This window comes from Vanacampus margaritifer, chromosome 9, assembly GCF_051991255.1.
Source record: "Vanacampus margaritifer isolate UIUO_Vmar chromosome 9, RoL_Vmar_1.0, whole genome shotgun sequence".
In the NCBI taxonomy this organism is placed as follows: domain Eukaryota; kingdom Metazoa; phylum Chordata; class Actinopteri; order Syngnathiformes; family Syngnathidae; genus Vanacampus; species Vanacampus margaritifer.
Window position 1 is genome coordinate 24,664,136 of NC_135440.1, and position 12,783 is coordinate 24,676,918.

The following is a 12,783-nucleotide window of genomic DNA, read 5'->3' on the forward strand; positions in this document are numbered from 1 at the left end:
TAAACAGATGCGACATCATCTTGCGTGCGCTAATTCAACTTTTTAAAATATTTATACGGTCTAGATGATGGGCTCTTTGTTGAACAGAAAAGAAGTGAGGTCATTGCTGAAAAGTCATTTTGGCAAAGCCGTCCGGCTGGGCTCTAACCTTGACGGAATCGACTCACGGTTTTGTCTTGTGCCTCATTGTCTTGGTTTATGCTTGCTGCGACCGCCTTGTTCCTCTCAAACCGCACATTCCTCAACTTTTATACACCTGCTTCCATTCATCCTCCTTAAACTCCCTCTTTGACCTCCTGCTACTCCTGCTTAAAATTACACCTATCTTTTGTCTCCTTGTTCCTCACTCCCCGCATGTGATTCTTTGCCCGGAGACAAGCTCACATTCCTCCCCTGCTGCCCCGCACGCCTCCATGTCGACACGTATCCGTGCGGCCATTCTTTATTACTCGAGTCCGCTCCGCCGTCCCTCTTGCAGCATGCCTTCGGTCAGGGTCGCAATGTCATCGCTAATGTGCCGGCATGGCCGCTCCAGCGCTGTGAAATGCTGTGTGTTTGTGAAGGGCACGTGTTTTGTATTTCCAAGGCTGCACTCTGCTAGTGTCGCCGCTAATATAACACAGTGCCTGCGGCTTGTTGCCTACATGCAGCTGTAGCTTTTCTTTGAGATGCTCTCCAGTGAAAAGGCTAATAAACGCTTGTGATCGTTTAGCGATGCCGTGTGAGTTTGCATGACATGCCGGCCTCTCTCTCCCGCTCTGCCGCTTCCTGCCGCATGCATTTTATGCTAATGTGCTCTATGTTGTGGCTAAGGGTGTGCCAAAAAAGCGTTTCTTATAAGAATCGCGATTCTAGTATGCATTTTAGTATGATTCAGAATCGATTTTAAATGTCCCCAAATTGATTTGATTAAAATTACTTTATACTGTCTCGCCCTTGTTTGTGCCTTTTATTGGGAGCGCTGTTCATGTTGTACACAATTTGGCCACTTAGGGGCAGTGTGGTTCCGCACGTTCTGATATACTTAAGTTGTAGCCACATTAGAGAGTAGAAGGAAAAAGTCCCGATCAAGTTATTCCAATAAAAGTTTGTTTTTTTTGCAGCGTAGGAAGAGCATATGGCGGTGAGTAATGTTAAGATGCTTCTCTGTATACATTCCTGAAGCTTTTTGCATGATGAGCCATTCTTTTGAGTGCTAAAAGTGCCGCGAGTAGCCTGCTAATTAGCAGTAGCAAGTCGGACTGGATTAGATCATGACGATTCTTTGCACATCTATAAATTGAAGCAGAAATCATTGTCAATCAAATCATTTTGAACCAAAAGTCGTTCTGAATTGAAAATCGATTCTGAATCGAATTGCAGACCCAAAAATCTGAATCGATCCGAATCATGAGACAGTCAAAGATTCCCACCCCTTGTTATAGCCGCCCCGGTCTCGGGATCAATTTTGACTTGAATCTCTCATGATATATCTTTTGTTCCATTCCTCCTGCAGCTTCTGCCTCGTCAGTGTTTCTCTCGCTGGCCTCTCTTTCTCCATTTTCTGTGTGTGTGTTTATAACACAGATTCTCTCCTTCCTCTCTTAATTTCGTCCCCCATTCTGTATTTCAGCGTCGATCCTCCTCCTCCTCCTTCCCCCCCGTCACTCACATCCCCTGCTTAATTCACTGGCGGTTTACTGGCATGCAGGCATGATTGTCTTGCCAAACCATTACAGTTGAAAATTCAATGAAGGTGCAATTCTCAAAATGTGCTTTCAGTCTCTCAATCCGCTTCGAACCCTTTACAGATCCCTTTTGGTCAATTTCCACCCTCCTCCTGTCCATCCCCCGGAGCTCCTATGCTATTGCTGATGATTTTTTTTCCCCACTGTTGTCTTCCTTCTGTCTTCTTATTCATAGCATTCACAGCATCCTCTCACGCCATCTTACACAAAAATCTCTCCAGGCCGCGATTTGACCAAAGTGTCGTCTTTTGCTTTCCCTTTCCCACAAATGTTCTCCCCCGTTTCCATTCTCACAGTAATGACTTAGGTTTTCCCATCTCCGATTAGTTCCTTCCATTCACTCTGCTTTCTGAATAATACACCTGCTCGAGCTTATCACATCACTTTACCGCCGTCTCTCCTCCTGTTCTCACCCGACACCTTTGATATCTCTCAATATGGCCTTGCCTATCCAAGCTCCGCCTCCCCTCCTGTTCAGGTGCACCCCTGCTCCAGCTCTGTCTTTCTCCCTTACCTCTCCAACCCTGTCTCTCTCCATGTGTCTCCCCTGTCCCCTCCTTATCTCACTAGCTTGTATGTGTGTGTGTGTGTGTGTGTGTCTGCCCTCCTCCCTGCTCCCTCCCCGCTTTCCTGCTGTCCTGCAGGTCCGCTTGCTGTACTGCTCCCAGGAGGAGGCCGAGCTGGTATTCCGAGCGGCCTGGTCGGCGGGTCAGGCCGGCGCGTCGCACATGTGGTTCGCCGTGGGGCCGGCTCTCTCAGGTTTAGGCATGGAGAACCTGCCCAGGGCTGTGTTTGCAGTGCGGCCCCAGGGATGGCGGGACGAGCCCCGCCGCAGGATCGCGCGAGGGGTGTCGGTGCTGACGCACGGGGCCGTGGCCATGCGCAAAGATTACGGGACGACGGGCGGGCCCAACTTTGTCACCAACTGCGCGACGGATGCCAATCAGACTCAGAGAATGCGGGGCAGGATGAGGTGAGAAGGAGATAACTTTGGATGAAACACTCTAAAAACAGTTGGGTCAAAAAAGGGAGCGAAACAACGTTTTGGGTTATTCACGTCACCCAAAAAGTTGGGTCAAAATGAATAACCCACAAAACAACCCCAAAAATTGGGTCAGATTGACCCTTAAAGTGGATTGGTCCATTTTTGATCCATAATTGGGTTACTTTTGACCCAACTGTCTTAAGAGAGTTCATTTTGACCCAACCCTAATAAATATCCCACAAAACTTTGTTTTTCTGTTTTTTTGTTTGTTTTTTTAAATACAAAATGACCCAAGTAAAGGATGTGACCAACATTCATGAATTGTTTTATTTCATTTACTTGTGTACTTGCTCTCGAAAACAAGTTGGGTCAAAAAAACAAAAACAAATATGGTCAAAAAGGGCACAAAACAACTTTTGGGGTTAGCTCTTTAAGCCAAAACAATTGGGTGAAAAAGAAAACCCCACACAAAGAGTTGTTGTTTAAAAAAGAATGCAAGGAAATTACTAAAAAAAAAATGCATCTTGTCCACAAATCTATATCGTCCTGTGTTTTTTCTTTTTTAAGACAAAAAAATGTTGTGCTTTACCTTGACTAGTTTCGGCGACGACTGCCGCCTTCTTCAGAAGCTGTCAAACTGACAGTTGTGAAGCGTCTCATCAGCTTATTAACCATATATTAGAGGTGTCAGGACAAACACAACGAGCAATAAGAAAACACAATATAGGTACAATAATTAAGCCACACAAAAAAACGAAGGCAGGAATTAGTGCATCCAAAGGACATTATACATCCAGACAATAAATCCAATGTAATATATGAAATACCCTGCAAAACCTGCAATAAAACCTATGTTGGGGAAACAGGAAGATCTTTCAACATGAGAAGAAAAGAACACCAAAAGGAATACATCACATTACACCAGAGCAGAAAAGAAAAGGGCAACACAAAAAAAACTAAAATCCGCCATATCAGATCACTGCAAACGAGAAAACCACATCATGGACTGGGACAAAGCAAGCATCATTGGAACAGAAGAACAAAAATACGAAAGATGGATAAAAGAAGTAATAGAGATCAGGAAACGCGGACCGGACACACTAAACGGGGAACCAAGGATCTTTTCAACTTTCCCACACATGGGATCCACTTCTCTGGAGATCATCGAGCGACGGAGGGCGGAGTCGGCGTGGAGCGTCACATGACAGCTACGCCCAGGAACATCAGCTGATAAGACACGTCACAACTGTCAGTTTGACGGCTTCTGAGGAAGGCGGCAGCCGTCGCCCAAACTAGTCAAAGTAAAGCACAACCTTTTTTTTTGTCTTAAAAAAGAAAAACAACAGGTGCAAGGAAATGAGTTGGTGGTGTGCCTGGAGGAGCTGGAAAGAATACGGGTGGACTCACCGAACTTGAGCGTCAGTGCGGGCACAAAGAGGAGATCTGAATTTTGGAGCTGGCTACACTCCATGCAAAATAGATGTTGCTGTGTCTGGTTGTGAGTTGGCAAAATTGCCCAGGCATCTGTAGCAAGCAGACCATGTCTCATGTATATTAATGACCCCCTTTAATATATTCCTCATAGCCTGTGCAAACAGACAGCGGCGCACTCTAACAGGTAGCCCAAGTGGTCGTGCTTATCATCTCCGTTCATTTTTAATGCCAATCATTCTCGCTCCGTCTAGATACTGCCAACATCGCATTGTAAGGATGGATTAAGCAGGAAAATGAGGCAAAGATGTAATTTATTATCTTATTTGCCATGACATTTGTAAATGAATCACAGCGCAAGTGTGGCAATTAAAGGGGAATGATTAATAGATTGCTCTCATTTGCTTATGAACTACGTCCAGCAACAGATGATGCTCTCCTTGCCATTTTTATTCGCACTGCTATCTGCCGTTCAGTTTCTGCAACTACACGCCGCCCGCCGCCCCACATAGCAGCTCTGAAGCCGGCATCTCAACACCAACAGACAATTAAAACGTCCGTCCAGCGGGATTATCAGACAAAAGAACTTATTAGTCACTTCACAGTCCAAATCCCTGCAAAACATTACGTCTGAATAGTTGAGCATAGATCTAATCACCAAATGAAGTCTGACAGCCACCAGACAGGAAGTGTTTGCTTTTATAATCTCACCGTCTCTCCCTGTCTCCTGCGCGTGTACCCACACAGGTACTTCAGCAACATCACGCTCGGTGGCCGAGATTACTCCTTCAACGCTGACGGATACCTGGCCAATCCTTTCCTGGATGTTATTTCCTGGACACCTGGCAGAGGATGGGAAGATGTAAGGACATGACATCAGCTTTTTTTTCTTGTGTGTGTGTGTGTGTGCACGTCTGATCACTGATAGCAAGAAAAGCTCCATCTAGTTGTTTTATGTCCTTGTGAAGTCTTCTAAATTTAACACTCGGAAAAAAAGTGTTGTGAACAACACTACCAAATTTGAATGAAAAGAAAAAGTGATGCTTAAAAAACATGAAAAATCAAACCATTAGTCTCCGTTCTCAAACGCTCTAAGCAAACCAAACACGACTGAAAAATGGATGTTACTTCATCAAACAGCCTTTTTTTTTTCAACACCTACACATTACTATATAATATGTCTGAGCCACAAAAAGATATCTGCTTAAAGCCTCAGGTGGTTAGAATTTGTCGCACTGGGGCTTTCCATGTGATGATGAGAGGGACTAGCCTAGCCACCAGCTAGCTTGCGAGCTAAATGGCTCCTGGGGCTGCTCTTGGCCGGCGGATGGTCGCCGGGCTCATCTGTGGCGTTACTTCCTAATCTTTGCTTGGGAATTTAAATAAATTCACAGTGCTGTTTTGTAAAGCATGGAATTCAGAGAATGTTTTTGGAGTGTAAGCATAGTTAGCTCGCTGGCTAGCTACCTACACACTTTAGTAGCAGAAAACCTGAAATTACCTCAGATAACCAACTGATGAAAAGGAAGGTACTGAGGTTTTATATCAGCTGTTATATAGTGGCAGAGGTGGGACTCATGGACACACATTTTAGCAATGCCCCAAAAAATGTACAAACACAGAAATCGCAAAAATATCTCCACAATTCAGTATCAGTCCTGTGTAAATGTCCGTATTTTCACGATTTTAGCATTTATGTATAATGTATAGGTATTAAGAAACAAATTTCAGAATTTATTTGACAGGGTCTTTAATGTCAGTTGAAAAAGAGGAAAGAGAGCAGATTTAACAGCAGTGAATTTGACATCCGTATGTTGTTGTGATGTTGCCCTTGATGAGTAGCTGCGAGGGCATAAAAGCAGCCAGAGGAGAATTTGTGCTGATGTTCTTGTGTGTTTATTTCCTTACATGCTGGATGAACAACTCTGTGCATGCAGCATTGGCATGTAGAAACATAAACCTGACAGTGAGAATCGGAAAGGTCACAGAGGTTTACGTTCACGTAAAGTTCAATATTTCTCCAAGTGCCCAAGGCGGTCGAGCGATGCCGGCTGCATCTTTTCACTGCGGTCTTTCTGTATCTGCACTTGGGCTGTCAGAAAACTTAACGGTTTGATCATTTTGTACAAGGGAACCTAAAAATGTACGGCCCAATCTTTGTAGGGAGGCTGGTCCATCTCCATTTTTTTTCGAATTTAATTTGGAAATTGATTTAGTCCATTCCAAGGTTAAACTGACATCATAAAAGCTTGATTAACTGTGCAGGCAATTTGAAAGAAACATTTTAATCTTCTTAACAGCCATACAGGCGTTAAAAAAAATAACCACTGCAATATTAGTTTGGTGAAACACTCTTTAAACTGTTAATCTGTTATCTTTAATGATACATTAAAAGGGAGCAATAATAAAAATGGCCTTTTGTCGCAAGTGACTAAAATAGTTTATCTCTACTGTAATACATATGATAAATCATGTACTTATCAAGTATAATGTACATGATAGCATTAATAGAAGCTAGCTAATCGGCAGTTAGCTGCAGCTAGTACTCCTTTTTTCCCCCCTCTGTGTGACGTGTGCACTCACAGCAGACAATGAGGCGCTCTAAAGCTACTGCGGCAGCGGACTATCCAAAGGGAAGATGCATTTTCGGGGTGTTGGCATAGCTAGCTAGCTAGCCAGATATCCGCTGAAGGTGCTCAAGTTGTTACATAGTAGAGGAGCGGTCAGAAAATCAGGACACTGAAAACATGAAAAACAGATGAGCACATGTTTTCAGCATTTATCTTCCAACATTTACTATGTGTTCAGAAAAATCTGTGAATTCACATTGCATTGTTTTTAATGCTGGCTGAACTAAGCTCAGATCACATTCAGCTTCATGCATGACAATGCTCCGACCTTTTTGCACGACAACTGTACGACCTTTGGGGCGTTGGCATTTGAAGCATTTGAAGGTGTCACGCACTTGACACCTTCTGCGGGAATTAAAAGAAATAAATTGCGTGTGCAAGAGTCTGAAACATGAGTAGCATTAGCGGCAGCGAAAATAATTAAATGTCTGTCCTCAGGTGCTGACAAATTGTTTATGCTCCAAATGTTGTCGCGTTCATCCTGTTGGTAGTGTAAGAATGATTACAGTCATCAGTAAGGCTTGCAATGTGGCATTACGACTATGCAAGAGTTGTATTCTGGTGCAAAATGCACCTTTTCTTCAATCAATAAGAAACAAATTGCCGCGCTGTAGTCATAAATATGTACTGAGACGTTTCTTTTTTCAAGGTTCATTTTGATAGAAATAAGAGAAAGCTGCTCTGATCAGTAGACGCTGATTGTTCTCATTTGTTGCCTGCATCTTACATTTCAAATGGAATTCAAATTGCTGTGCGTATAGATTGCGTGTATGTTCCGCTTGACATATGGTTCGACATAGCTGGCGTTTCTTTTACAAAGCCTTGTCATGTTTCCCTTCCAGTATGACGACCGACTATTGTTTTCACGCTAGTTGGAAAAAAACGGAGCCATCCTCATTTTGTCAACATGATCGCCAACGTCGTTCTAAACGAGGAACCAAAGACCGCACAGTACAGTACAGTATATGCGCACAAGCACAAATAAAGACATTGGAGGTTCTCGGCTCCCCCGCTGGTCTTAACAGCCCACCAGAGTCCAGTCACTGCGTGCGGTCACCTGCTGACTCCTGCCACATCTCTGAAATCCCTTTCAATTAGATGCTCCTACGCAGGTCCTTCGACTCAAACCAAGGGTACCATACCCGCCCACGCACGCGCACGCCTTGACACAGACATGTGCGTATGCACACAAATGAGAGCGCAATCTGTATGCGCACTCCCCCCTCGCCTGGATCCGACTGCACACAAACACACAAAAAAGCGGATAAGAGCCTGGTATCTGCCTACGATGCACATCCACACTGTTGGCGCTCGCTGAATATTTAATGTTCGCTTTACAATGACTGCACCATTACCTAAAGCCCTGCAGGAAGGTCCCGCCTCGGCTGCTGAAACGCGGCTACTGAAGGTTGTCAGGCATCAGCGAGGCGCCGTTAAGTGATGGGAGAAGCGCACAGATGCTCCATGATTTTTACACAACGTTGATGAGCATTTAAAGTCACCACTTAAAAGAGACAGAAGGTATAGTACTTCTTAGATACAAAACAGAAAACGTTCAGTGTTTTTAAATTCCCGGGGGGAATGCAACGGTTTTATACATTAGTGGTAGGGCATTAATACCCATGATTGACAATAGGGAACATTACGAATTCATTGATTGTTGTTTGTTCAAGGCAGCACTTGTTGCATGGCACAAACAGCCTTGGTTGACGTCAGTGCTTTCAGTATTGGTAAAGAATTACATATTTATTTCAAGAATAATCTGTGTACTAGTGGCAAGCACACTAGGATTGCACAATATTGGAAAAACGTTGGGTGGATGCCGCAAGAATAGGTCGTCACCCCGACTTCCTCCAACCCCTGTCAACAAAATAATTTCAGGTCACGGAAAAGACCTCTGTTTGGCCTGGGCCATCATGTGTAAACGCTCCGATATGCTGTTGACATGTCAACAAAATTTCCATCCGCATCCCCCCCATCGACCCCAAAAAGTTTTGGCTCATGAAATACAATCGTTAGAGGGCCCCGAACTGAAATCTTGCATGGAGCCACAATTTCGTCACGGGCGTGGTCCGCTGGAATGTATCCCTTACAATTAAACAGGGGCTTACTGTATTCACTTGTGATCGGTCCGTATGGTTGCTATCAAGGGATGGGTGAAATTTCTCTCTGGTCTGAACTCCTTTTTCTATTCGAATGATATATTGGACAATCTCTGATATGCTTGGAGTGCATTATAGCAGAGATCTGCATAGATGTACAGTAGTAGATTTTTGACAGCAAATTAGAATCAACAGCATCATTATTGGTTGCAGCCAAATTTTTGCATCAAATTGCACCAAAACAATCAACACAATTGTCAGAATTCATTACTAATTACTCTGTCTATCCCTTATGCATGCTGTTTCCAGTGCCTTATACGTTTTTTTTTTGTTTTTTTTTATAACCCTGACCATATTTCCTGAATAATACTGTCGTTGAGAACACATACATTTCTGTGCTGGCTGTGATTTGATTCAATGCCTGTTGCTCGGCTGTGGCGGTTGTGCCAAGCTGTCAGTGTAGCAGCCTCCTCTCGCCGTCAATGTTTGACTTGCAGACAGTGTGCGCAAATCTGCCAGGCTTTTCTCAACCCGCTTAAGCAGCCACTGTAAACTCCGTCTCCACTATATTCATGTATTCTTGTGTATATGCCCCTCAGCCTACTGTACATAAGCATACCCCTTAAAAAAAAACATTGTGGATGTCGCATTAGTCACGCTTGTCGCAACGCTTAAAGGTGACTTTTATCATCAGGTGAACATGCACAATTGTCAAGTGATGCTGCAAGACTCAATGTGGTTGCTTTCCAGAGCCTTGGCATTCCACACAATCATATATGACAATACAAAGAGGCAAACAAGAATGCGGATTTCACATGCACACATTTGAAAGCAACAGAGCAAACAAAGCAGCGCAAGCTCAAAGCATCAATGAATCTTAAAGCTTGCTCTGTGGTGAATATGCATTTCGAGCAGACCGGCGCCCGGGGGCATAAAAACGCATCCATCAAACCGAGGCAAATTGACAAGGATGGAGATTTCTCCCTGCCGCTGAGCCACCTCAGCCTCACTCGTTTCTTTGCACACCAGCAAGCGCACAGTGGTCGAGCGGAACCCAACACATTTACACTGGCTGTAAAGAAGAAAAAAGAAAAAAAGTGCAGATTCTTCAGCTGATTACGGCTGGCAATCAGCCCTATCCAACACTCAAATACAGTCCGAGTTAAGGCGGAAAGTTATTCAAGAGCCATTTGGCATTGCGCTCGCATCACACAATAGGCTGTTTAAAAAAAGAAGATTGAAATTCTTTCAGCAGAAGGGACCATTTGACATTACACACTGTTACACCCACAGGAAGCATGAACCCAAATTAGAGCCAGAGTGTAGCCGGACTTGCTTAACTCAAACTCAGTAAAGTGCGGTGTCAAGTGTGGACTAATTGAAGCAAATTTACTTTGTGCTAGCCACATTTATTGCATTTATATATTTTACACTGTTGAGTGTAATGAGTAGGACAAAAGGATTGGGCCTGACGTCTTGGTTTTTAATGAGTGAATAAAATCGTACAGTATAGCTTTACAAATGGGAGAAGAATACCAGTAGATCTCATTTAATGTTTTAATACGCTAGAACACCATGTTTGCAACAATTCGCTAGATATTTCTTGCTATTACTTGATTGTCTTGGGCCATCTTATTTATCTGACCTGCTTTTATCATATCAACTCTCGCATATCCGGAGGTCCTCTGGCAGCAACCTTTCAACTCATTTGCTCCCAAATATGTTCCATTTTAAATATTGCCATGCTCCCAAAGACATATTTATACGTTTTTTTTATGCTAGAGTAGAGGTGGGAATCGAGGGCCGGAGTCCTGCAGGTTTTGCATGTTGCCCTTCTCCAACACAGCTGATATATGATCAGGCTCATCAGCAAGCTCTGCATTCGCCTGATAACGATCCTGTTGATTGGAATCAGCTTGTGTTGGAAGTGAGAAACCTCCAAAACCTGCATGACTCCGGCCCTCGAGGACCGAGATTGCCCACCTCTGTGCTAGAGCATACACAAGGCTTTGATCCAGCCTCAGAACTGAAGAGAATGCTTAAAGCAATAGTAGTTATGGAAACGGCCAACAGCTGGCAGCAGAGTATAAGAGATTAACCAGGGCCATGTTGCAACAATCGGTTTCCCCCAGTTTTTAACAGATTTGTGAATAATGAAGAAACTTTGCTATATTCTAATGTTAATTGTTGCAAAACAGAAACAGATAAAAAATGTACTTTTTTTCTCCTTTTAGTTTGACTTTTAAGTGATCTCGTTGAATCTTTTATACTGTCGTTTAGTTTTTAGCTCCTTTTATCGTATTGTCCTTTAGCGTTGCTTTTAGCCTTTTATTTTGTTGTCTTTTAGCTTTTAGATCTTTCTATTTAGTTGTCTTTTAGATTTTAGCTCCAGTGTTTCTTCATTTGGGTGGTTTTCCTCACATGTTTTCTCTGTGCCCCGCCATGTCTTTCTACATTGTTCTCAGGTTCTGTGTGTGTGCGCACATGGATGTGCTTATGGGGATGTTGGGGCGAGTGGGTGTGTTCTTTTTTTTTTTTTTTAGTATGGATGTTTTCATTAGACAGCACTTTGAGTTGACTTTTTATATATAAATAAATTTGGATGTAATTGAAGGAACTCCGCAAATTGCTTTGGAGTAAGCAACTTGCTTGTTTTGTTGTGCTAACTAACATTGTTGCCATACATATCAATAATGTATATATTTTAAATGACTGTTTTAGCCCAAAAAATACAAGTTGTGCTTTTTACAGTGTATTATTGCTTGAATAAATTATTGCCTAAGTTCAGTTAAGTTGTATTTAACTTTTTAAGCTTAATATATTTCCATTAGTTTGTTTTTAAGCATTTATTTAGGTATGTTTTTTTATTTACCTTTTTATGTGCAATAATTGTATCATTATTTAAGTATAGGTGTTTTTCTTTTCACGTATTTAAGCACAGTGTTAATGTCGAAACTGCTGTTGCAGTGGCTTATGGTTTATGGTTGGTTTTGTTGTTGAATAACCCTCAGGCCTACTACGCTAGCATAATGTTGGTCATTATGGCGGTACTTGGAGCGCTAATTATTTTTTTTAGTTGGTACTCTGTGTAAAAAATAAAATAAAATAGAGAAACACAGCAGTAGCGTACTATTTTTGCAACAAAATATTCCTTGTGTTTCTTGGCCATTTGTTCAGGCAACTTCTATTAAAATGTCTTCCGTGCGTTTTATTTGTAATGGAGAAGAGACTTTGGTGTTCTTGTTACAGGTAAAAATAATCTCGTATAGCCCGAAACATTTCTCAGAAAGAAAGTTTGTTTCGCTTTTAGCACCCAAGTGAAGAAAATTCCAGAATCCCGATTTATTTTTCGATGTGCAGCTCATACAAACCATGCAATTGTGACCAAGAACAAAGCAACACATGAGTCAGTGCGCAGCGCGGCGGGTGCTGGCTAATGGCCCAGATAGGCTTAACGCATGTTGTCCCCGAGAGGTCCTTTGCTCAGACTATGATTGAAGTGTTAGATTTTAATTGCAACAGATACATTTTAAATGAAGCACGCACGGGCTTGAGGGGTGGGGTTACACGTTTTATCCAATTTTCACATTTGAGCCGCTGATACTGGAACATGTTGCTGGTATGATACTTGAATTGTTCGAAAAATGACATCAAGGAGCCATTTCTTGTGCCCTCACGTGTATCTGCATTACATTTTACTCGCAGCCATAACGTCAACGTTATTATTATGCGGCTCAATATATCAATGCATGATGAGTGCAACAAATCTGGATTACGAGTCTGGTGCCATCAATCAGCGTAGCCTTTGCATGTGCATGAATTTGCCAGGTAATTGCGGCCCGTCCAGCATAACACGGCATGTCAATTATAATTTAGATTCGTAAAGCGAATGGCACCGACACCTGTAA

General features: G+C 42.8%; 1 protein-coding gene across 2 annotated transcripts in view; it reads left to right on the forward strand.

The window, feature by feature from the left end:
• The window catches only part of grin2db (glutamate receptor, ionotropic, N-methyl D-aspartate 2D, b), an 83,500-nt gene that overhangs the window by 34,020 nt on the left and 36,697 nt on the right, over positions 1-12,783 (forward strand). The window contains exons 5-7 of one of the 2 annotated variants that reach the window (XM_077574777.1): positions 1,109-1,123; positions 2,372-2,700; positions 4,891-5,005. In XM_077574777.1, coding sequence (XP_077430903.1) covers positions 1,109-1,123; positions 2,372-2,700; positions 4,891-5,005 — 459 coding nt within the window. The remainder of the gene's footprint in view (positions 1-1,108; positions 1,124-2,371; positions 2,701-4,890; positions 5,006-12,783) is intronic. The other variant, XM_077574778.1, reaches the window with a different exon arrangement.